Below are 27,537 nucleotides of genomic sequence, written 5' to 3' on the forward strand. Positions count from 1 at the left end.
GGTGCAGAACACAGTAATTAACTTGTGTATAAAGCAAAGGTTTTTTGAGACAGCAGAATGGAATATGAACAAAGTACATAGGGAATAAGAGATCAGACAACTGAAAGAAAATTTAGAGGATGCCTCTCCTTTCATAAACTCTTTTTCAAGGTTATAGCTTACTAAGTGAAATAACTGAAGTCATACTATGAAGGCATGATGAACATTAATGGTAACATTTCTGAGCCTTTGAACTTAACACAATTACGATAAGATACATATAAAAACATTTTGAAAACTATAAAGAGCTGTGTAAATATAAAGGATTAGTATTAACAGTAAAAGCACTTCAAAATAATGTGATTCAACTAAACTTTCCAATTTATAAACTTCTATGCAGTATTTGACATATTAAAATTATTCTCCTTCACCTAAAAAATTTCAAAAAAATCTAGAATTATTTACTAGAAATTCCTAGAATAGTCATTCAAGGATGATCTGTTCTCAACCCCACTCAAGTAATATTTCCTGTAAAACCATCAAAGAAAGTTATTAACCCTAAAATTAGAAATCTAAGAGCTAAATAATTTCTTAAACTTGTCATTAAAATCTTGAGTGGTATTTAGAACATATAAAATTGTTTACCTGTCTTCTGGAGAGGAGGTCCTTTGATATGAATTATAATTTTCCCGTCTGTCATGACCAGAAGAATGCTTTCAATGGGAAAAAAGAGGGGAAGGGAAATTTTAAAATTCTGTTAAAAAAACATACAGACAACAACATATGTATCTTGGAAACGAGAAGTGCTTTAAAAATTATTTCAAAATATGCTTTTAAACATAAAAATAATTTATACTACCTAAATAGTATATAAGATAAAACAAAATTTTCAGGCCATCCCAGGTAAATGTCTGTTGCAGTTATCTGTTTACTATAGATCAAATACTGTCTTTAAACAACAATAAAAACAAAAAAAACTCAAGGTTTAATAGGAGAAAATAATTCTCAAATTTTCGATGCCACTTAGCGAATATTTTATTTCTATGAAATGAGATTCGGATAGCAAGAATCTGCCTGTAATGCGGGAGACCCAGGTTCAATCCCTGGGTTGGGAAAATCCCCCGAAGAAAGGAATGGCTACCCACTCCAGTATTTTTATCTGGAGAACTTCACGGACAGAGGAGCCTGGCAGGCTACAGTCCACCGGTTGCAAAGAGTCAGACACCACCGAGCTACTAACACTTTTACTTTCAATAAGATTTAAATTTATAGAACACCATTTTTATAAAGGCCTTTCCTGGTGAAAACCATGACCAAAGGATGGAGGTTTTATTGCAAGAACTCACTTCTGTGGTTATGCCCACGTCTTTCATAACATTGCACTTATGTTATTATCTCCTTTGGCTTAAGAAAACCACATTAGTCCAGGTTACCAAATCTGGACAAAACAAAAGAGACTGACTAACATATTTATGAAAATTCATTTTGGTTTTCAGCAAACATATTTAAGTGTCTGATACAGCATGTATGACACTATGGTAGGCTGTAAAGATTTAAAAAATATGACTTGTAAGATATAGCTCCTAAGCTAAATCCTTTGAAAAATAACATACAAAAAGATAACTTCAATGTAATATGAGGCTGAAGATACACGTCACAATGAGAGAGAGATACGAATTATCCAGTTTAAGAACATATTCTAATTTAAAAATCCAAATACACTTAAGATGCCAAAATATTTATAAACAGGTAAATTTTTAAACCAGCTATAAAAATATTCATATTGACAAACTTATTTTTAAGAATTAAAATGATTTTAATTAACTGAAAGGAAATACAGTATGTTTTCAAAGAATCTTAATCTTGAAATCTAAGAAAAAAATAACTCAAATAATGAGTAATTTGTTCCACATACTGACATGCTTGCCTCCTTAAAGGGAAAAATATACATTCAAAAATTGAAAATTATACTGCAAAGAAATGTAAACAAGCTCCAACATCCTCTTATGTTACTGCTGTCAGTGGCTCAGTCATGTCCAACTCTTTGACCCCACTGACTATAGCCAAACTTCTCTGTCCAGTCAAGAATACTGGTTGCCATTCCCTGCTCCAGCGGATCTTCCTGACCCAGGGACTGAACCTGGTCTCCTGTATTGCAGGTGGATTCTTTACTGTCCGAGTCACCAGGGCAGCCTCGCTCTTAGGTTATGACTAATTAGCAGCAGTTTGAGTCTATTATCACAAGTAAATTAATTGCTAATACAATCTCCTTAAGTATTGAATTTTTTGACTAATATATGCTAATTAGACTAATGGGTGCTGGTGAACAAACATGTGATCAAAATTTATAATTTAAGGTAGTCAGTCTGGCTATATTTTATACTGAATGCAAACATCTTAAAATCTGGTTTCTAATATGTTTAACTTTGAAAAATTCTTTCACTGGGCAGGCAGCAAAATTAAGTAGAATTGTTCAATACATATGACACAGGCTTCCATAAAACTTGACATCAAGATACTAAACCAAATATGGAGCACAAGATTCATGCAATTCATGGTAATGTCAAACACAGTATTTACTTATTTTTTATAAGACACACCCGTTCCTCCAGCCTAGATACTCTGGGGGATACAAAAGATAGGAAAAACCTTCAAGGAGATTAGGATGTTAGAGGAGAGATGATTAGAAAGATTTCTACAGTTAAAAACATCAGATTATAAGGAGACAGATAGAGAATGGGGAGGAGAAGAGGGAGAAGCGGGGAGAGAGAGAAAACAATAAAACTGCACTCTCTATTTTTCTTTTACAGGACATGTAAATTATTTTGATTACATTAGGGAGAAGGCCTCAATTCTGTGCTAATGATTTTTAACACATCTCCACAACATCTGTTGTGAGCAAGAGGGAGAAATCAAAAACACTGAAGTCGTGACTCAGGATTTCATAAATGCGATCAAGTTAACCAATGTGGCACATATAGTCAGTGCTAACAGGAGATCTTAAGTCGGAACAAGCACTGGGGTACACGGTACCAAGAGTGACAGTGAGCTAAGGGGAACTTGAACTGGGTTTCAGTACGTTTTACTTAGTGAAAAATTTCAGAGTTTGACCCAAATAATAAGAACCTGAATTTCCCTCTTTCCCTTATTATAGAGGTCAGATTTGAAGTCAGAGCAGTAGTTGATGGCAATATATCATTGAAATTACCTTTTAAAATTCTCTAAATCTTTCCTTAAGCAAAGCAAATAATGGTACACTGAGCAGTCGTCTGTGACAATGTAGATAGCAGTGTGAGGAGGTAATAGGAGTAGGAAGCCTGTGACCAGAGGCTCTGAACATCCCTTAGGCTCAGGCTTAGAGCAAAAAGTGAGGAGAGGCTCGAAGAGTTAGGGAGCTTGCCTCTAACTGGCTAAGGAAGCTACGTAAAGTCAGTGGAAAAATAAGGGATCCTCAGCTGAAGCCTCCTGAACCTTACAGACGAGGCCTCAGAACATGAAGAGAGGATCTGAGATAAGAATGGGCCCAACCCAGCTAGTGGCCAACAAGATGGAGAGAGGAAGGCAAACGAAACTGAAAACTGGCTGAAGAGGGCTGAGCCACTAAGTGCGAACACCTTGCTGGGGACATTTCCCAGGCTAGGGTGATGCCCCAGAAGACCCATGTGGACAACAAAAGGAACACGTGGAGAGGCCCAGTCTGAGAGAAACAGAAGAGGACTCAGAAAGACTGAACACTTCTCGCTCTGTGTTAAAGGCAGAGACTGAGCTGACTGCTCTTGTCTAACATGGCTCAGTCAAGAGCCAGTTCTGCACAAGGTCTCCTTTCTCCTTAGGTCCCCAGCTCCTATCACAGTCTGCCACCTACTACGCCACAATTAAATGTTTAACTGTCAGTGGAGCAATGAATACAAGATCCAAAGAGGCATGTTTCAGAACACTATATGCAGGTATCTACTGACAGACGGTGCCAGCTTCCGGGACAGCGAACTCCCTGCCAAAGGAAATATGTAAGCACAGGCTGGATGTCTACCTAGGACGGAGGCCTGGAGAGTGTCTTCTCATACTCAAAAGAGGTTTGAAGAGATGGCAACAGAGCCTGTCTCGGTCCGTAAGCACATCAATTCATTTTATTAAGCATTTACCACACCTCAAGCGTGGTACCTGGTGCCTGCTGTTAAGGAGCTCCTATCTCACACTAAAGTCGGTTTAGGGGTGCAGAGGTGGTGGAGGGGAAAGGAGATGTGTCTGTCTTTATAATCAAATAAAAATCCACCTTCCCCTTTACTGACTCCAAGATACAGGAAGTAATGTGCCTGCTTGTAGATCTACGGACTACACACATTGGCAAGTAGATCTGTGCAGCTGAAATGAAAAGGAAGGATAATGGTCTGCTCTTCTGCCAAGCCCACTCAGGCAGAGGAACAGGTCTGAAGAAGATGGGGTCACAATCCTTGCGACCACTCTGACTACCTCTACTGTCCTACTCTTCTCACAACCTGCTCCAGCCACACTGGGCTCTTCAGTTTTGCCTCTGCTGTTCCCTTTGCCTAGCACACTCCTCTCCTAGACATCTACTGGGCTAACTCCCTCATTTCCTTCAAGTGTGTGCTCAAAAAGGCCCCCTTTCACTGGGCCCTCCCTATTAAAAGCTGCACCATCCAACTGCTACCGATCAACCTTACCCTACTTCCTTTCTCCATAACACAATCTAGCATTTAACACTGAAAATACTATATAATCCACTTACATATTAAGTTTATGGTCTATTTGCTTTCTCCACCACTAGAATGCAAACTGTAAGACCAAGGAATCCTGTTTTGTTCACCATTTTACCCAAAGTGCTCAGAACAATCACAGGGACATAGTAAGAATTCAGTGACTAGTTGGTGAATAAATGAATGTATAATGTCTATAAACTACAGCACAAAATAAGCAGCCCATTTATGCATCTGCAATATGCAACAAGAGGCTCACTTGTAGACAGGCATGCAAAAACTGTGACCAGCTGAGAAAGAAGACAATCATCTTCCATTTTAGACTCATGCAGGAAATAAAGCTCTTTAAGAAGAATGGCGCAATTTCCTGCTGTTTGTTATTCTTCTTTTATACACACATGCTCACTCACATATACTTTCTTGATTTACACACACATGCACACACTCATATACATGCGTGTGCACACACACACACACACCCTCCTCCACCCCTGTATGTTCTCTCAACCTACCACGTGGCCATCTGGCCAAATACCTAGAGTTGAAATTGTGTTAAGTTCAATGTGTGTACGACACAACTCTACTGTCTCGTCCTACCGTCCTAATTATATAAACGCATTTTTGTTTAAAGGGTAGATAAACGACTACAAGTTTATGTTCTTTATTATAGGCTCAAACACTTACCTTTATTTGTGCCACACTACTTTTCATTTTCTTTTGCCAGTTGATCTGATACGTCAAAGACTCCTTAAGCCAGCCCAAATAAATACCAAACAGGATGAATTCCTTGACAGTTTACCTTTCTGTCTGCAAATGTCACCTATAAAATATACCAAAATAAACTTTTGTTAACACTAATAAGAAGTGCGTAAAATGGCGATATGTCATTATTTTGGTAATTTTTGAAAAATGCTGAACTCATAGTTACGTTCATATACGACTGCCGTTCAAGTATTTTATAAGAACTGCGTATCAATAGTTTATAATTTATGGTATGGTGTAAGGTAATGAAATCACAAAAGTGAAATAGAAAAAAAAATCAAAAGAGGTAGAGAATATAGAGTAAAAACTGTGCTCAGCACCAAAATAATTGAAAACAATTTTAAATAAATCTAGTTTGAATTGGAGAAAAGATGATACAGATTATCTCATCCAATCCTTCATTTTAAGGCTAAGAACACTGTCAGATAAGTCATTTCAATGTTCTAAGTTATAACAGTGTTCTAAGCTATAAAACAAGCTGGCAGCGGACTAGAAACCTAGCTTAAGGACACCTGATTAGGTATTGTTTTCACTGAACCACACATACAAATAATCTAGGTGCTATAAAGTACAATGATACAGAGTTGCCATCATTTAATGCAGTTGGGGAGGTATATAAATCACTAAGTAAAGAAAAGTTTCCTTTACCATGGTTATCATGCTATCTAGATTAGTAAAAACAAAATATAGCTGATTCTTCACAAACATGTCAATCTACAAAGTATAACTGCAATCTAAAGCATATCATCGCTCAGGGACTCCCAGAGCAGAGAGAGCCAGAGAAGGGAAGTCCCATGTGCTCAATATACTCTCTCAAATTTCTGACTACACCTGCACCCACACACATACTAAACCGACAAACATACCGAACAGAGTCCCGCTCAGGATCACAGAACTGAACAGACATGTGAACAACTCAAGAGACAGATGGGTTCAAGAGAGAATTTGCAACTTAAGCCTTATTAAATAATCACCTAAAGGGTCACCATTCCTCAGAGGAATACAACAGAATCCAAAGTCTTAACAGAATAGCAAAATGTCCAGGATATAATTAAAAAATAACTTATCAGATAACTGTGGCCCAATCTTGAGAAAAAAGACAATCAAAGAAAGCCAATACTGAGACACCAACCCAGATGCTGAAATTAGCATAAGAGGTTTTCAAAGCGTAGTCAAAAGTGAAAAGGAAAACATGCTTGTAAGGAATAAAAACATAGAAAATTTCAGGGAAAAAAAAACCCAAAACAAAAAATGAACCAAACTGAAATCCAAGGACTGAAAAATACATGAAGCAAAAAAATTCACTGGACATACTTAAGAGCAAAATGGAGATAAAGGAAAGCCAATAAGTTTGATGTAAAATCATTAGAAATTATCCAATCTAAAGAATAGAGAGAGGAATTTTAATGAACTATATCAGGGATATGTGGGACAATATTAATGGGCATTGTGTAATTAAAGTACAAGATGGAAAGAGAGAAAGAATGGGACAGAAGAAATATTTCAAGAAATAACAGCCAAGATATCCCCAAATTTGACGAAAGACACAAATTTACAGATTCAAGAAGCATGAACACTCGCCAACAGGATTAAGAAAACCACACTTACACAAATAGTTAAATACGCTGCTGCTGCTAAGTTGCTTCAGTCGTGTCTGACTCTTGTGCAACCCCATAGACAGCAGCTCACCAAGCTCCCCCGTCCCTGGGATTCTCCAGGCAAGAACACTGGAGTGGGTTGCCATTTCCTTCTCCAGTGCATGAAAGTGCAAAGTGAAAGTGAAGTCACTCAGTCGTGTCCGACTCCTAGCGACCCCATGTATTGCAGACCTCCAGGCTCCTCCATCCATGGGATTTTCCAGGCAAGAGTACTGGAGTGGGGTGCCATCGCCTTCTCCGAGTTATATATAGTAGCCAGTAATCAAACTGCTGAAAACTAAAGATAAAGAGAAAATCCTGAGAGCAGCAAGAAGAGAAAACAACACACTATATAAGGGGAATACTTCAAATTATCTCTGACTTTTCTTTAGAAACTAAGGAGACCGAAAGACAGTAGAATAATCTTTAAAGTACTGAAAGATTAAGAAACTGTTAGCTTCCAGCAAAAACAATCTTAAGAATGAAGATGAAATAAAGACATGTTTTCTGACTGAACAAAGCAAACAAAAACAACTAAGAGAAACCAAGAGAATGCATCAGCAGCCGACCTGCAAGAAATGCTAAGGGAAATAATACCAGAGAGAAGTATGGATTTTCAAAAAGGAAAGAATAACACTGGAAATGGTAACTTTCTCAAGAAAAATAAAAATTACTTTTTCCTTTATCTAAAATACACAGATCTGTTTAAAGCTGAAACTATGTTGGAGAAGACTCTTGAGAGGCCCTTGGACTGCAAGGAGGTCCAACCAGTCCATCCTAAAGGAGATCAGTCCTGAATATTTATTGGAAGGATTGATGTTGAAGCTGAAACTCCAATAACTTGGCCACCTGATGCGAAGAACTGACTCATCTGAAAAGACCCTGATGCTGGGAAAGACTGAAGGCAGGAGGAGAAGGGGACAACAGAGGATGAGACAGGTTGGATGGCATCACTGACTCTATAGACATGAGTTTGAGTAAACTCCTGGAGTTGGTGATGGACAAGGAGGCCTGGCGTGCTGCAGTCCACAGAGTCACAAAGAGTTGGACACAACTGAGCGACTGAACTGAACTATAACGTCTTGAGAGGGCATAGTGTATGTATGCAGATATATGTGGACTAAAATGGACCTACATGAGGCAAGGTTTCTGATTTTTTCCTGAGGCAGTACAATGTGAACTCTAAGAAGCCTGTGAAAAGTTAAGGATAGACATTATGTTCTCTAGAGAAAATGACCAAAAAAAAATGTAAATAAATATAACTAAAATGTCTACAGATAAATTAAAATGGAATTAAAAAAATTATTTATAAAGGCAGGAGAGAAAGAACAGAAGAACAAAAAACAGAGAGGACAAAAAGAAAAAAATAAGATGGCAAACTTAACTAACTCTATGAATTATGTCAAATATTAATGAACAAACATTTCTAATTAAAACACAGAAGCTGCTCCTCCCTCACCTCAGGTGATACAGCCTTGAAGGTATATCCTAGACTATAACCTAGTCTTGTCTAGATTGTAGGTCCCACCTGCCTCCTCAAAATGACTTACACAATGTGTATTTGCCATATACAAATCACATGATTCTTTTCAGATCCTGTTTTTACAGCTATAAAAAAAAAATTTTATTCGGCAAACTTTTGCCCAAAGGTAATGGTATTTTTTTTAACCTCTACTAGCACCATCATTATATTCTAGTATATCCTTATCATCTAGTATTATTTATATATACATTTATTCAATAACAACAAACATTTATTGCACTTGTATTTTGCCAGGCATCCTTCTAACAACTGGGTAGACAGCAATAAACAATCTTAACAAAATTCCCTGCCCACGTGGAGCTTACTTATAAATTTATTTATAGATTAACTTATAAAAAGTAAAGTTACTTTATTTACAAAAAGTAAATCTATAATGATAAGCAAAGCACTCAGCTGCTAATAAAGCAAAGTGGCTGGCTGGGTTTTTATATATGTCATTTCAGATCATTACTTAATACTGTAAAACAATATCCCGAAGTCACTATGTTTAAAAAAAACAAAGTGGAATATGAAAACCTGCATGGCTGGAGAATTACTTATACATATATTGGGGCCCACCTGACTTACTTAGAAGATCCACTACAGGGGTGGAGGTGGAGGGCGGGATACCTAGGCACACTGGTTTTACAAAGGCATCCCCAAGGTAATTCCAACATCCAACTCTCAAGATTTCTCAGCTTTCCAATTCTGGACGAGAAACTGGTTATCAATTTGTCTTAAATCATGAGTCAAATACAGGACTCCACAGCTTATCTACTTTGTAGTGAAGAACTTAAGACATAAACCGTTTGAAAAGGGAAACATAAATTTCAAACATTAATCCTTAACTCACTGATAAAAAGCACATACATGTATGCAAAAGACAAAAACCAGTATCAGTGCTTTTTAAATATGAGAAATTCCGGCACAATTCATAGGGAGAAAATTCTCACTCATAATGCACTGATGGCCAGAGCACAGGCTTTTTGGAGCTTAGGACATCAGCCATGATAATTAAAGTAACAGTATCTACTATAACGGGCTTCCTAGGTGGTGCTTTTGGTAAAGAACTTGCTGCCAATCCAGGAGATATAAGAGATGGGGGCTTTGATCCGCGAGTCAGGAAGATCAACCCCCTTCAGTATTCAGAATCCCATAGACAGAGGAGCCTGCCAGGCTGCAGTCCACAGCGTCGCAGAGTCGGACCCGACTGAAATGACTTTAGCATGCACGTATCTGCTATAACATGATCACAAACACAAATTTAAGCACTGAACTGGAGTCATCCAGATGACAAAATATGTTCATGAAACACTTTTATTACCCTTAAAATGAAAATGAAACATGAAAAATTGAGACAGGGCAAGAAAAAAACCTGCATCAAAATTCAGTCTTCCTGTGTAAACTAGATATGTATCTGATAACAGTAATTGTTTCAATGATTATGTACCTCTCAAGTTAAAAACCGCATAGACATACACTGGAGTAAACAGTAAAAATCTTCTTGCCCGTAGGCTTAAATATGCTTATTAACTGTGAGAGCTGGAACATATTTAATGTAAAAATTAAAAGCCTAGAGAACTGTTAATGTCCCTACATTCATAATTTGTCCCTACTCCCGGGATGATACTATATGATACCTCAATAGAGCATTCCATTCTCTTCTATTTTAATAATGTTGTTGTACAAATTAATTGGGGCTTCCCCAGTGGCACAGTAGTAAAGAATCTGCCTGCCAATGTGGGAGACACAAGAGATGCGAACTGGACTGCTAGGTCGGGAAGACCCCCTGGAGTAGGAAATGGCAACCCACTCCAGTATTCTTGCCTGGAAAATTCCATAGACAGAGGAGCCTGGAGAGCGACAGTCCATGGGGTACGACTGGGCACTCGCACACAGACACCCCGCCACCACCACAAATTAACTGAGTCACTTTTTGTCCACAGGAGCTTTTGCTCTTTCCTTACATTCACCAAGACTCCCTCTATGAACTAGGTTCAAGAACTGAACTGTCCAAAATGAACCTCAAAAGAATCTAATCTAAGTAAAAGACACTGCCCGGTACTCTTTACTTTTTGCAGGGAATATGCTGGTGGATACTGCTGCCATCAATCACCTGTGACTAATTTTCAGGACTTCTCTGATCCAGAAGGAGAAAACACAGAAGACAGAACGAGGCCCTCCTTCAACAGACGCTAGACACCAGTGACTGTCACAGACTCATTTGCATTATTTTTGTCCTTGATTCTCTTATCTTTTTTTTTCCCCTCTCTGCTAGCTGACACTTCTAAATCAGCACTATACAATAGAACTTTCTGCACTGATGGGAAGGTTCTTTTTCTGTACTGTCAGTAGCCACTATACCAATACAATGCGTGCTCACTGGCCACATGTGGCTATTGAGAACTTCAAATATACCTAGTGGAAATGAGAAAATTAATTTTATATTATTTTAATTAAGTTTATATTTAAACATGAATAGCCACACTTTCACTTTTCACTTTCTTGCAGTGGAGAAGGAAATGGCACCCTACTCCAGTGTTCTTGCCTGGAGAATCCCAGGGACAGCAGAGCTTGGTGGGCTGCCGTCTATGGGGTCGCACAGAGTCGGACACGACTGAAGTGACTTAGCAGCAGCAGCAGCAGCAACCACATGTGGCTACTGGTTACCATACTAAACAACACAATTCTAAATGATTAGCAGACACTGGAGGCTTTTAGTTAGGGCATTCTGAATCCTTGTTTTGACAATCTCCAGATACGATACTCAAATTTCTCCAAGCCAGCCTTCAATAATACATGAACTGCGAACTTCCAGACGTTCAAGCTGGTTTTAGAAAAGGCACAGGAAACAGAGATCAAATTGCCAGCATCCTCTGGATCATCAAAAAAGCAAGAGAGTTCAGGAGAAATATCTATTTCTGCTTTACTGACCATGCCAAAGCCTTTGCCTGTGTGGATCACAACACACTGTGGAAAATCCTCAAAGAGGTGGGAATACCAGACCACCTGACATGCCTCTTGAGAAATATGTATGCAGGTCAGGAAGCAACAGTTAGAACTGGACATAGAACAGACTGGTTCCAAATAGGAAAAGGAGTACATCAAGGCTGTGTATTGTCACCCTGCTTATCTAACTTCTATGCAGAGTACATCATGAGAAACGCTGGGCTGGATGAAGCACAAGGTGGAATCAAGGCTGCCAGGAGAAATATCACTAACCTCAGATATGCAGATGACACTACCTGTATGGCAGAAAGAGACGAAGAACTAAAGAGCCTCTTGATGAAAGTCAAAGAGGAGAGTGAAAAAGTTGGCTTAAAGCTCCACATTCAGAAAACGAAGATCATGGCATCCGGTCCCATCACTTCATGGGAAATAGATGGGGAAACAGTGGTTGACTTTATTTTGGGGGGCTTCAAAGTCACTGCAGATGGTGACTGCAGCCATGAAATTAAAAGACGCTTACCCCTTGGAAGGAAAGCTATGACCAACCTAGACAGAATATTCAAAAGCAGAGACATTATTTTGCAATAAAGGTCCATCTAGTCAAGGTTATGGTTTTTCCAGTGGTCATGTATGGATGTGAGAGTTGGACTATAAAGAAAGCTGAGCACCGAAGAATTGATGCTTTTGAACTGTGATGTTGGATAGGACTCTTGAGAGTCCCTTGGACTGCAAGGAGATCCAACCAGTCCATCCTAAGGGAAATCAGTCCCGAGTGTTCACTGGAAGAACCGATGTTGAAGCTGAAACTTCAATACTTTGGCCACTTGATGTGAAGAACTGATTCATTTGAAAAGACCCTGATGTTGGGAAAGACTGAAGGTGGGAGGAGAAGGGGACGACAGAGGATGAGATGGTTGGATGGCATCCCTGACTCAACGGACATGAGTTTAAGCAAATTCCTGGAGTTGTTGATGGACAGGGAGGCCTGGCGTGCTGTAGTCCATGGGGTTGCAAAGAGGTGGATACGACTGAGCGACTGAGTGACTGAACTGAACTGAACTGAACTGAACTGAAGATATGATACTAATTAATTCTTCAGATACTGGCAAAAGTTAAAAAAAAAAAAAACTCATATCCAAATTAACAGGAAAAGTCAATTTGGTTATTTTCCATGACAGATTCAGATTATGAGAAATAAGGAATATAATAATCCTCGTCCTAGAGTTTGTCTATGTTTTAATCATCAATGTGTGATCTCCACAGTCTTAAACGCTGCTTTGCAGCTGCTATGATGACAAATAATCATTTTACATAAACAACAAGAAAAGCCTGGCATTAGAGATATTATTACCATCACAAACTTCATATACCATCCTGGGCCACTGAACAACAGTGCAGAAAGCGACTGAACACATCTCCACAAGATAAATGATCTATCCTTTAGCTTAGACTGAGTAACCAGAAGGGGTATTGACAAAATGGAAGAAAACAAAAACACCTGCTAACAGCCAAGAATTGACACTGACACAGAAACCACAACTTCTAGAATGGATTTCCACCAATTTGCCAAAGGGAAAAATTATGCCACTCTCAGCTGCAGCTCATGGGGTCACAAAGAGTCAGACACGACTGAGTGACTGAACTGAACTGAACTGAAGTCATCATACAGAACATGGATTATCTGAGGTCAAATTCTGTTCAGTCCCATCTGACCCGCACAGAATGATGTGGGCATGCACTCATGTGTTCTTAAGATATGCCCACTTACTGTTCCACCAACTCTTTAGTTTACAAATTCTGTCTTGTCTACAAATGCCTGCCAAGACCAGATATCTGATGAGCACTAAGTACATTATTGGGGGTTTTTTATTGATGGGCTTTAACATACAAGACAAATGAAACACTTTCTTCAACAATTTGATGACATGGGGGACAAAAAAAGAAAGAAATGGGTGGTACAACTGTTAAAAGGCTTAACAGACTGCACACATGTAATATGTGGACTGTATTTAGATCCAAACTTGAACAATTTGCCCTACTCTATAATGGGGTGTGTTTATATAGTAGGATTCATGCTAACTTGAAATGAACACTAACTCAATTGACTAATATCCTCTATGCAGTCTTTCTTCCAAATAAAAGAGGCAGACTGGAGGTCTCTTCCCTTAATGGGGGACAAAATAATGGAAGAGAACACTTTCTAGTCCAGTTTAATACTATGAACTTGCTGAAACGTATTATATGCACATCATGGTTTTCTGGGTAGAAGAATGAGAACAGAGTGGGATCTGGACTTTCAGAAATACTTAAATCCATACAGATAAACATACTTTCAACCCAAGAGTACTTACCTTACATGTACCTAAAATAAAATGTATTTCAAAATCAGCCTTAACCTATATACCTATATAGTGTATACTATATACCTATATAGCCTTTACCTATATAGTTCTAGTTCCAGTTCAGCCGCTCAGTCGTGTCCGACTCCTTGCGACCCCATGAATCGCAGCACGCCAGGCCTCCCTGTCCATCACCAACTCCTGGAGTTCACTCAGACTCACGTCCATCGAGTCCATGATGCCATCCAGCCATCTCATCCTCTGTCGTCCCCTTCTCCTCCTGCCCCCAATCCCTCCCACCATCAGAGTCTTTTCCAATGAGTCAACTCTTCGCATGAGGTGGCCAAAGTACTGGAGTTTCAGCTTTAGCATCATTCCCTCCAAAGAAATCCCAGGGCTGATCTCCTTCAGAATGGACTGGTTGGCTCTGCTTGCAGTCCAAGGGACTCTCAAGAGTCTTCTCCAACACCACAGTTCAAAAGCATCAATTCTTCGGCGCTCAGCCTTCTTCACAGTCCAACTCTCACATCCATACATGACCACAGGAAAAACCATAGCCTTGACTAGACGGACCTAGGTCGGCAAAGTAATGTCTCTGCTTTTCAATATACTATCTAGGTTGGTCATAACTCTTCTTCCAAGGAGTAAACGTCTTTTAATTTCATGGCTGCAGTCACCATCTGCAGTGATTTTGGAGCCCAAAAAAATAAAGTCTGACACTGTTTCTACTGTTTCGCCATCTATTTCCCATGAAGTGATGGGACCAGATGCCATGATCTTCGTTTTCTGAATGTTGAGCTTTAAGCCAACTTTTTCACTCTCCTCTTTCACTTTCATCAAGAGGCTCTTTAGCTCCTCTTCACTTTCTGCCATAAGGGTGGTGTCATCTGCATATCTGAGGTTATTGATATTTTTACCTATATAGTGTACCCAAATTGATAACAAAAGAGATAGTCTAAGCTCTGGTATCAATAATTTATAAATATTCAAAAAGCATTTTTCTCAACTGTAAAACATGTTTTCCAATGAGGTAAGTCATTTTAAAATAATGTGATGGTTAGTGACCCATGGCTGACAGGAATGATACAATGGTGAACACAGCTTGCCCAATGCTGTTCAAAACCAGCCAAAGGGAAGAATGCCACTGTGTGTAGTAGCTCCGCAACACACTAATTTGCCATCTACACTAACAATTCTACAGCACATTACAGTGATGTTTCTGACATATATGCTGCTGCTGCTGCTGCTAAGTCACTTCAGTCGTGTCCGACTCTGTATGACCCCATAGACGGCAGCCCACCAGGCTCCCCTGTCCCTGGGATTCTCCCGGCAAGAACACTGGAGTGGGTTGCCATTTCCTTCTCTAATGCATGAAAGTGAAAAGTGAAAGGGAAGTTGCTCAGTCATGTCCCACTCTTCGCGACCCCATGGACTGCAGCCTACTAGGCTCCTCTGTCTATGGGATTTTCCAGGCAAGAGTACTGGAGTGGGGTGCCATCGCCTTCTCTGCTGAGACATATGAGATGAACTAATTACATTCCCTGTGTCAGAAGTCAGAAACATCTAATTTAGAGTCAGATAACAATAGCAACAGCAACAAATAAAATTGTTATAGTCACAAAGACACTATACCAGGCACTTCATTTCTATATTCTTATTCAACCTTCATGGTCACCCTGCTTTTGTGATTTTTTTAAGCCTTATTTTTCAATGGGAAAACTGAGGTACAGAGAGTTGAAGCGATGCGTATAAATAAATCACTGCTAGTAAGTGACAGCGGAGAAGGCAACGGCACCCCACTCCAATACTCTTGCCTGGAAAATCCCATGGACGGAGGAGACTGGTAGGCTGCAGTCCATGGGGTTGCGAAGTCGGGCACGACTAAGCAACTTCACTTTCATTCTTCACTTTCATGCATTGGAGAAGGAAATGGCAACCCACTCCAGTGTTCTTGCCTGGAGAATCCCAGGGACGGGGGAGCCTGGCAGGCTGCCACCTCTGGGGTCACACAGAGTCGGACACGACTGAAGCGACTTAGCAGCAGCAGCAGTAAGTGATAGAGCTAAAATTCAAGAAAGTTTATCTGATGCCAAACCATCTGATACTGCATCCCAAGGAAAACACCAACATTAGTAAGCTGATGCCAAATTGGTAAATTATAAAATGTAAAAAGACACAATCTATATATACTATGCATAAAATTTTCCTAAACTCATCTATTAAAAGTTCCAGATAGTAATGGTTTTGATGTTAATATAATGAGGCCCTTTTTTTTAAACATGAATAATAATGTTAAGGGTTCCTTTATTTAATTTGCATACCAAGAATTCACTGTGACCAGGTTCAATATGAGCAAATAAATCACTTGACTATTGTGCAATATCTGGTACTTTCCTTGATGATCCCTCTTGGGTCTAAAACCTGGTTCCTCTTCTCATCACACACACACACACACACACACACACACACACACAAAACCTGGTTTCTCTTCTCATCCTACAAATGCCTTTAATTTCAAATTATCTCACCCATTTAAGTTTAGTGAGTTTTCTTTCTGATCAGTGTCATCTTTTACCTTTCTACCCTTCAACCATCATCACCAAATACTTTTCTGGCAATCAAGTACAATCTGTTATATTTCTATGTCCCAAAACAGAGTGAACTTGATAATACTGTAGACTGCTATCCCAGTTCTAACAAAAAATGCATAAAGTACTATCATCGTCCAGATTTATACAGAATATGCCTGCAGGGAAATTCTGAAGTTCAATATGTGCATGCTTGATACATAGACTAATTGGAAATTCCTGCAACGAGAGTAATTTATTTTGAGTTTATAGCTCTCACTGCTCTTCTTAGCATCACTGTGTGGATTTCACGATGAATTATTACATTTCTCTCTCCTTGTCACAAGTAAGTCACTCAGCAAAACCACACCTGCTCTCCTGAGCAAGAAGAATATTTTATAAGATGCTGTTTCAGCAAGCATCAGGAAGCAAAATACTTAATAAGATCTGTAAGAATATTGCTTTAGACTAGTAACTGGAAACTATAAAACTATACATTCTGCAATTATCTCAAAAGTTAAAAAAAACAGGAAAATATTCAATTAATTAATGCACTACTTTCTCAATTATTTCAAAATAAAACATCTACCACTGTCCCTTAGGTATCTTCAACCCATGTTCGAGGAACTTGTGGAAATATACTATCATAAAATTGTTAATAGAAAGTCAAAGAAGTCGATTTCCTATAGTTTGCTCTTTTGCATTCTACATAGTAACAGTAAGCATGGCAAACTCCAAACATTATAACAGAGTTTAAAACAAAAAAAAAAACAACAAAATAAAATGGAATAGTGAATAGCATTCAACTTAAAAGCTAGTGCAAATCTGTTCTTAATACAAAAATGTAATGGAAAGGTGGTGTTGATGGAATCCTTGGAAAAACTTCCAAATAGGACACAAACCGATGACCCTTCCAAATAGTTTTTTTCCTTTTCAGGGAACAGATAGGAATAACAGACTGGCCACAGTTCTTAAGCATGAATAACAAGATTGCCATGGCCTTTCCCTATTTGTACTAAAGGAAAAAAAAATTAAGAAAACTGCTTCCTTATTTTTTCTTGCTATTTTTTTGAATACATACATATTAGCAAGAAATCTGCTCCATGATATACCACATAAGAAAAAATGTGATATTGTAATTTGACTTCAGCACAGGTTCACAGTATCAAGAAAATTAAAGGGCCAAAACTTTTCAAGAAAAGTCACAAGAGTGACAATCCCTTACCTGAAATTCTGAAATCCAAAATGTCTTAAAAATACAGATTTTTGGTAAACTCATTTGACAGCAAAATTTGACATGCACTGACTTGAGACTTCATGTGACTCTTCACATGATGTACTATAGAAATATTACATGTATTTGATTAGATGATGTTGCCCTGGGATCCCAAAAGGGGGGTTACTGAATAAATATATCTGCACTGTATTCCCTCTGTAAAATCTGAACAAATTCTGAATGTCAAATCAGAATTATCGATACAAATGCAGAAATGCAGATCTGTCCTCCCTATTTGCTTTCTGGTACACTACAGTATACCAAGTGTGTGCTTTGTCGCATAACCATTTGAATGACTAAAGGTTACCACGTAGAAATAACAGGGTTAGAAGCTGTGTAGATAGTATTAGATATTGTTTGGGTTTTTAAGTGATGAGGAATAAACAACATAAACACTTCTGACTGGTCTTTGACTCTATGTAGGGAAGACAGCACCAACTTAGGGACTTCTTAAGACAGTGAGACTCAGAGGAGTAGAAAAAAAAAAGACAAAATCTAAAAGTTCCTGTCATTTTTTAAGAACTCAGTGACAATGTGTGTTGTGTGTTAAGTTGCTTCAGTCGTGTCTGACTCTTTGCGACACCATAGAATGTAGCCCCCCAGGCTCCTCTGTCCATGGAATTCTCCAGGCAAAAATACTGGAGTGGACCGCCATTTCCTTTTCTAAGACCAATATTCATACCCCAAATCACTCATTATAAACTGAGAGAAAGCGTTAACCCCCACTCACTTCCCACATCATGAAGCCAATCCATGTTAGTCTCTATTTAAGTTACCAAAGAAATTAAAATGATAATGATCATATGAATATGCTACCTCAACTTTTTAAAAAAGTCTTCTTTGGTACATAGAAAGATCCAGCCTTTTCACTAGAATGCAGGCTCTATGAGAGCAGGAAGTTGTTGATTTTTGTTTCAAAATCTCTATCAGCTACTTCTGGATTTACAGCATTGATTTCCTAATGAGTTAGTTTTAAAGAAAAATTCTATATGTTGAACTTATTTACTGATTCACTTAAATATAAATTATGACATATATGGGGCAAATTCCCTTTATGCTGCCCCCTCTCTAATTCCATCTCTTTCTCTACACAACCAAGCTTTTTCTGGTAGATGAGTTCACATGAAGTGCCTCTAATTCTTAATCTCCCATTAACCCCTCTACCACAATTTGGTTTCCACTCAGGATTCCACCAGAGAAGGAGATGACACCCTACTCCAGTACTCTTGCCTGGAAAATCCCATGGACGGAGGAGCCTGGTGGGCTGCAGTCCATGGGGTCGCTAAGAGTCGGGCTCGACTGAGCGACTTCACTTTCATTTTTCACTTTCATGCATTGGAGAAGGACATGGCAACCCACTCCAGTGTTCTTGCCTGGAGAATCCCAGGGACAGCGGAGCCTGGTGGGCTGCCGTCTATGGGGCTGCACAGAGTCGGACACGACTGAAGCGACTTAGCAGCTGCAGCAGCAGCAGGATTCCACAGAACTTATCAAGGTTACATAATGACTTTCTTGTTGCTAAATCCAGGGGCCACTTCCTTAATTTATGACATTGCGTCTAGCACTTGGTACTGCTAACCACCTTCTTGAAGTTCTCATTTCTCAACTTACAACAAAGACACCAAGTTCATCTGGTTTTGCTTCTGTCTCTTCTTCTGTCCAATCCTTTAAAATTTTACCATTCCACAGAGGTTAATCTTTGATCAGCGAGTTTTGTCTGTTTTGTTCATTATTATAATCCAAGAAGTCTCTCAATACTTGTTAAATGAACAAACGAATAGTCCTTATCTTTTCTTTCTCCACATTCTCTCTGGAAGACCATCTCCACTTCCACGTCTTAGGCTACTATTCATAAGAACGATTTTACTTCATCCAGTCTTTTCTACAGTGTTCCAAACCTTTATCTCCAAATGCCTATAGAAACCTCCGTGTGGATGCACCAAAAGCCCGCTGAACTACAGAAGTCCAAGCTGGAACTCATTTCCTCCTCTCCTCAAATCAACACTTCCTCTAAAATATTACCTGTAAAACTAGCCAAGTGACAATTTCCTCATTCCCAGTCAGTCATCAAATCTAACTGATCCTACTTTCTCAGTTAACAGGAGACAGAATCAAATCTGCCCATTTCCTACCATTCTCTCAGCCATTGTATGCAGAAGAAGAGTAGGGGGAAGGCTCCATTTAGGAAAGATCCTATAAGATAATCCCCTGGTTTCATTTTAGAAGGCAAAATCTTTTTCACCTCTCTAATAAGATTTCTCATAAGTCTTCTTTATCTCCAGACTATAAGGACTTTCCCAACTTGCTTCTAAAAAACATACTGCTAACCTGAAGGGCGCCACTGCATTCTGTCTACACAGAGCAGAAGGATTCTGTAAATACCTGCCATGCTGCCTGCAGAGAAAGCCAGGCCTTAAATTAAAAGCACATCCCTCTACATTATAACTGCATTATTTCACACTTTGGAAATTTTCTTCTAAGTTTTTAAAATGAAAATTCTGTCTCAATGCCTACTGTATCTACCATCAGCCTCCTTGCATTATTCTTTAATAGAAAAGAGTTCTTTGGTAGCAGTTCTTCTCGTTAACTGAATAAAAATAAATCTCTGGGGCTTCCCAGGTGGTGCAGTGGTCAGGAATCCGCCTGCCAATACAGGCCATGCAAGAGATATGAGTTTGATCCCTGGGTCAAGAAGATACTCCTAGAGCAGGAAACGGCAACCCCACTCCAGTATTCTTACCTGGAAAATTTCATGGACAGAAGAGCCTGGTGGACTACAGTCCAGGGAGTCACAAACTGTCAGACACGACTGAGCACACACAGGGACATCTCCACTGCTTCTATACCTGTAATCACCTGCACTCAAACCCTGTTAAGCCCACCTCATCTTGCCTTCTAGTTTCCCACACTTGGTTCACGGCTCAAGTGGCCGGCAGCAGAATTCAACTTTCCTCACTAATCCCAGCACCTGATTCACTGAACAAATATTATCAGTATGGGTTTTACTGATCTGTGATTAAGTTAAATTTATACCCATTGTCACGACAATAAAGAAAAGACAAAAAACCTTACAAGTAAAACCTACATAACCCTCACCGCTTAATATATACCTGTGTGGCAAAGCAGCAGCTCCAGCGCTTCTAACTACCCACTGAACAGTACTTTTTTCATTTTGTCTTTAAAGTTTGCATTTGTGAGGAAAGTCTCCTTTGTGAGGTATTTTTATAACTGAAAAATTTTGTATGGGAGAAAGAGGAAAACAGAATGAAAAGAACTGATATTTATATTAAAAAGTGGTTCAGAAAAGCACTTAGACAAAGTAAAAGGTTGAGAAAAGGCAGGATGGTCATGGTCTTTTTCTTTTTACTTTACCCCTAATTCTCTGGAAGCAAGTTAAGAACAGAGGGTCAAAGGCAGTGTCTGTATCTTGTGAGGGGGGACATATGTTAAGCTGCACACAAGGCTCTGAGGTATGAGACAGAGTTCCTATTATCAGGCAGAGCAGAGAAATCTAAGTGTTACAGCAATGTTATAAACACGATACTACTAGAAAAGTGGAAGGGCAAGTAAGTGGGTCTGGGGAACACAGAAAGAAATCAGTCTAGAAGCTGGCTTTTGAAGGACAAGTAGGTCATTCAGGCAATGAGATAGCACATATAAGGACTCAGAGGCACGAAAGACCTTGTAGAACAATGGATCCTGGAAGTTCTTGGTCACTGCTATATATCCAGAACTTAGGACAGTGCGTGCTACTTAATAGGCTCCAATTCTAAAATCAAATATAAAAGCAGGTGTGTAAGCTTTTGATGACTGTTTCTAATTCTTCCTATGAAGAACTCCCTATAATGATATCTGACAACTTCTTTACCATGGAATATCACAACAGTCTTGTCCCACATATCAACCCCTACTTCTACGAATGGCCAAGCTGTTGTCATCTACTGTATCAAGACAGAACCATGAGGGGCCAAACCTTACCTGTCTTCGCCGCCACCCTCCCTCAGTTAACCTGGAGAGTAGCTTTAATATACTTCCCTATTGAGATGAAAAAAGTATCAGTTCCTTTCCTACCAGTTCCAATCGAAGGGGAAATCTGACCCTCAAGGTGTAGTTACTTCAACCTACTAAAACAGGTCTAATTGCTGACGCTGCACACCTTCATTCATACCACTTTGCTCCCCCCTCCCCAAAATGCGTTCATCAGCTTGCCTTACTTAAGCATAAGGGCCAAATATTTCTCTCAACTCTCACAGTACAGCTCTGAAGGTGGGCTTGCTGATGATTAATTGATAGAGCCACTTAGTACATCATATTCTAAATTTTAAAGACAATTTGAGGGGGTGGCCTCTACAGAGAAGTTTATAAAGTAGCCCCTGAATACAGCACCACATTCTAGACCAGAGGCTCCTATCATGTCTAGAATAAACCTGTCCTGATAAACTAATTCAGGAAAGGACTCACAGGGTAGCTTTCAAGGTGAAAGGACTGAACTCTAGTCTGATCCACTTATGAGTTAAGCTCAAAGTCAAATTAAAGATGAACCTCCACAGGGTCCCACCCTCCCATTAGCCAAACTATTTCATAATCAAGGAACCCTTAGGTCCCCCGGCTGAGGCAGCCCACACTATTTTTTTGGGTATCTGTTCACTGGGAAACGATTTAGCTTAGCTACAAATGGCAAAGGCTTGCTTTAATCACTGCTTCCTTCTCTGGTATATTACTCATGAAGAAAAGGCTTTGAAAGTATGAACTTCCTTGTAAGCCTTGAAATGTCTCTTTCAATGTCCGCCTGGGAAATGAATATACTGAGAAAAAATATTTAGGCTGCAGGCTTATTAAAGCCTGGAGGTTGTTGAAACTAATCGGCCAAGAGGCCTTTTTGTTCCATTACTCTCGCATGCTAGGATTCTCAGATTTAAACAGAGAAGTAGAGAATGCAACAAGGAAGCCCTCAAAGTCACTAGTGGGATCAGCTATATTAGCAAAATCCACTTCTTTCTTAAACTAGCTGTAGGCTAGCAGTGACTTACATCAAGTTAGGGATATAGCTAACTTGATGATAGTGTGATCACTCACCTAGAGCCAGACATCCTGAAATGTGAAGTCAAGTAGGCCTTAGGAAGCATCACTACAAACAAAGCTAGTGGAGGTGATGGAATTCCAGCCGAGCTATTTCAAGTCCTAAAATATGATGCTGTTAAAGTGCTGCATTCAATATGCCAACAAATTTGGAAAACTCAGCACTGGCCACAGGTCTGCAAAAGGTCAGTTTTCATTCCAATCCCTAAGAAAGGCAATGCCAAAGAATGATCAAACTACCACACAATTACACTCATCTCACATGATAGCAAAGTAATGCTCAAAATTCTCCAAGCCAGGCTTCAACAGTACATGAACTGAGAACTTCAAGATGTTCAAGCTGGATTTAGAAAAGGTAGAGGAACCAGAGATTAAATTGCTGGATGATAGAAAAAGCAAGAGAGTTCCAGAAAAACATCTACTTCTGCTTTACTGATGACACCAAAGCCTTTGACAGTGTGGATCACAACAAACTGGAAAATTCTGAAAGAGATGAGAATACTAGACACTTTACCTGCCTCCTGAGTAACCTGTAGGCAGGTCAAGAAGCAAGTTAGAACCAGACATGGAACAACAGATTGGTTCCAAATTGGGAAAGGAGTATCTCAAGGCTATATAAACTACTCTGCTTATTTAACTTATATGCAGAGTACATCATGCTAAATGGAGGGCTGGATTAAACACAAGCTGAAATCAAGACTGCTGGGAGAAATATCAATAACCTCAGATATGCAGAAAGTGAGGAAGAACTAAAGAGCCTCTTGATGAAAGAGGAGAGTGAAAAAGTTGGCTTAAAATTCAACGTTCAAAAAACAGATCATGGCATCCAGTCCCATCACTTCATGGCAAAGAGATGGTAGAACAAAGGAACCAGTGACACATTTTATTTTGGGGGGCTCCAAAATCACTGCAGCTGGTGACTGCAGCCATGAACTTAAAAGACGCTTGCTTCTTAGAAAAAAAGCTATGAAAAACCTAGACAGCATATTTAAAGCAGAGACGTTACTTTGGCAACAAAGGTCAGTCTACTCAAAGCTATGGTTTTTCCAGTAGTCAGGTATGGATGTGAGAACTGGACCATTAAGAAAGCTAAGCCCAAAGAATTGATGTTTCTAAACTGTGGTGTTGGAGAAGACTTTAGAGAATCCCTTGGCCAGCAAAGAGATCCAACCAGTCAATCCTAAAGGAAATCAGTCCTGAACATTCACTGGAAGGACTGACCTTGAAGCAGAAACTCTTAGTATTTTGGCCACCTGATGCGAAGAGACGACTCAATGGAAAAGACCCTAATGCTGGGAAAGACTGAAATCAGGAGGAGAAAGGAACGAGGACGAGATGGCTGGATGGCATCACTGACTCAATGGACACCAGTCTGAACAAACTCCGGGAATGGTGAAGGACAGGGAAGCCCGGCGTGCTGCAGTCCATCGGGTCGCAAAGAGTAGGCAGGACACGACGGAAGGACTGAAAAACAAGTTATGTAGGGATAAAGGATAACAAGAGGAAGAACACGAGTAATAATGAATGAACAGTCCGCGGAACTACGTGGTAAATGATGAAAAAGAAACGACTCATGAAATTTTGAACGAGTCACAAAAATACTTCGCCGGAAAGAGGAATGAGAGAACATCCACAGCTTTTTAATAAACCAGGGTTTATTAATCTCACACCTATGGTTCGGGGCCCAGGCACTAAGAAAGGGGCCTGGGCCCCAGAACCAAGGACTCGAGAGGCTCCAAGCGATCCGCGCCAAAAAACACACCCCACACTAAAGGAAAGGGGACCCGCGCTGGTGCTGGATTCCACAATAAAAGCCACCGCGGAGAGACAGCTCCAGGAACCTCCCCGGTCCGCGCAGGCACTCTCCATCCCACCGCGCACTCCCCATCCCACTCACTGGGGCTCTTCGGCCTCACCGACACTCACAGTCCAACCTCGCGGGCCACCGCGCGGCGGGAGACCCCAAAGCACCCGAAAACCTACCACGGCCGTACCAGCGAGCCCGCACCTACTCCTGGGGCCCCTTCATTTCCCACCCGGCCTGGCAGCCTGCAGCCCCAACTCCAGCTCGCTGCCTGCAGCGAGTCTACGGACTTCGGTAATTACCTGGAGCTCCACCGCGCCGCCATTACACCGGAAGCACGTCACTTCCCCTTCCCGGCCAGGCAGTAGGAAGAAGACGGACGTGAAACACATTAATAACCTGACGCTAAACTGACTCTGATACGTTGTTGTATTAACTTATTTTAAACACTGTTTGGTAATACCAGATTCAGAGCCGTCGATTCGGCCACACGTTTTCCTTCCCAAGACGGCGACAAAAGAGACAATAAACTACAAAACCCAGAACCCACCGCCAATGCGGGCGGAAATAGCGCGCTCAGTTGTAGGCTGAGAAGGCAGCAATGCACGACGGGAATTATAGTTCTTTTGGATAAGGAGCATAGAGTTCGCTCTAGAAGCTCCACCGGCAACCTCGGTTCAGTTCAGTTCAGTCGCTCAGTCGTGTCCGACTCTTTGCGACCCCATGAATCGCAGCACGCCAGGCCTCCCTGTCCATCACTAACTCCCGAAGTTCACTCAGACTCACGTCCTTCGAGTCACCCATCTCATCTTCTGTCGTCCCCTTCTCCTCCTGTCCCAATCTCTCCCAGCATCAGTCTTTTCCAATGAGTCAGCTCTTCGCATGAGGTGGCCAAAGTACTGGAGTTTCACCTTTAGCATCGTTCCTTCCAAAGAAATCCCAGGGCTGATCTCCTTTAGAACGGACTGGTTGGATCTCCTTGCAGTCCAAGAACTCTCAAGAGTCTTCTCCAACACCACAGTTCAAAAGCACCAATTCTTCAGTGCTCAGCTTTCTTCACAGTCCAACTCTCACATTCGTACATGACCACAGGAAAAACCATAGCCTTGACTAGACGGACCTTTGTTGGCAAAGCAATGTCTCTGCTTTTCAATATGCTATCTAGGTTGGTCATAACTTTTCTTCCAAGGAGTAAGCTTTTTTTAATTTCCCTGGCAACCTGTTTCTGGCCTAAGATTTTTTTAAATTTACTGTAAACTTATTTCTCTGCAGTTGACAAAAAAAGGAGACCTTAGTGTAGCCACTTTTCTGTGAAAATCTTAAGGAAACCAGACACCTTTTAGACTTTTTACAATAGTTAAACCAAGAATCAAAACAAAAATGTTACCAACTGTAACAAATATTAAGTGCCTACCAGGTTCCAAGATTGCAAACCTAAGTCAATAGGAAAATACTGGACCACCAACAGAGTGACGGAGAAGGCAATGGCACCCCACTCCAGTACTCTTGCCTGGAAACTCCCATGGAGGGAGGAGCCTGGCAGGCTGCAGTCCATGGGGTCGGGAAGAGTTGGACATAACTGAGCGACTTCACTTTCACTTTTCACTTTCCTGCATTGGAGAAGGAAATGGCAACCCACTCCAGTATTCTTGCCTGGAGAATCCCAGGGACGGGGGAGCCTGGTGGGCTGCCGCCTATGGGGTTGCACAGAGTTGTACATGACTGAAGTGACTTAGCAGCAGCAGCAGCGACAACAGAGTGAAGTAATGAGGAGAAACTAACTCTGTAGATAAGATGATGCCTCTATTTTAGGTAAAGATACCAACCAGCTGGTGAGACACAGGAGAAAATTTTCTGACTGACGTGGAAATAGAAGTCTGCAGTAGTCAGTGGAAGCATTTTCTTAATCATGACTTTTCAAAAGATACAAAACATAAATGTTAAACTACTTGTTACTGTTTTGGAAATTTCAGTTCAGTCACTCAGTCCTATTGGACTCTTTTCGACCCCATGGACTGCAGCACACCAGGCCTCCCTGTCAATCTCCAGCTCCAGGAGTTCACTCAAACTCATCTCCATTGAGTCGGTGATGCCATCCAACCATCTCATGCTCTGTCATCTCCTTCTCCTCCCACTTTCAATCTTTCTCAACATCAGGGTCTTTTCCAATGAGTCAGTTCTTCGCATTAGGTGTCCAAAGTATTGGAGTTTCAGCTTCAACATCAGTCCTTCCAATGAACACCCAGGACTGATCTCCTTTAGGATGGACTGGTTGGATCTCCTTGCAGTCCAAGGGACTCTCAAGGGTCTTCTCCAACACCACAGTTCAATTCTTTGGTGCTCAGCTTTCTTTATAGTCCAACTCTTATACCCACACATGACTACTTGAAAAACCTTAGCCTTGACTAGATGATGTTTGTTGGCAAAGTAATGTCTGCTTTTTAATATGCTGTCTAGTTTGGTCATAACTTTCCTTCCAAAGAGTAAGCGTCTTTTAATTTCATGGCTGCAGTCTCCATCTGCAATGACTTTAGAGCCCCCCAAAATAAAGTCAACCACTGTTTCCTCATCTATTTCCCATGAAGTGATGGGACCAGATGCGAAGATCTTAGTTTTCTGAATGTTGATTTTTAAGCCAACTTTTTCACTCTTGTCTTTCACTTTCATCAAGAAGCTCTTTAGTTCTTCGTCACTTTCTGTCATAAGGATGGTGTCATCTGCGTATCTGAGGTTACTGATATCTCTCCCAGCAATCTTGATTCCAGCTTGTGCTTCATCCAGCCCAGCATTTCTCATGATATACTCTGCATATACATTAAATAAGCAAGGTGACAATATACAGCTTTGACATACTCCTTTTCCTATTTGGAACCAGTCTGTTCCATGTTCAGTTCGAACTGTTGCTTCC

At 40.3% G+C, this 27,537-nt stretch overlaps 1 protein-coding gene across 2 annotated transcripts in view; it reads right to left on the bottom strand.

The window, feature by feature from the left end:
- The window catches only part of CWC22 (CWC22 spliceosome associated protein homolog), a 65,506-nt gene extending 40,477 nt beyond the window's left edge, over positions 1–25,029 (bottom strand). Inside the window, exons 1-3 of one of the 2 annotated variants that reach the window (XM_005675898.2) lie at positions 24,932–25,029; positions 5,379–5,514; positions 625–692 (exon numbers count right to left, since the gene is read on the bottom strand). In XM_005675898.2, the coding sequence (XP_005675955.2) occupies positions 625–692; positions 5,379–5,405 (95 nt within the window). In that variant the 5' untranslated portion in view covers positions 5,406–5,514; positions 24,932–25,029. The other variant, XM_005675899.3, reaches the window with a different exon arrangement.

This window comes from Capra hircus, chromosome 2, assembly GCF_001704415.2.
Source record: "Capra hircus breed San Clemente chromosome 2, ASM170441v1, whole genome shotgun sequence".
Lineage (NCBI taxonomy): Eukaryota > Metazoa > Chordata > Mammalia > Artiodactyla > Bovidae > Capra > Capra hircus.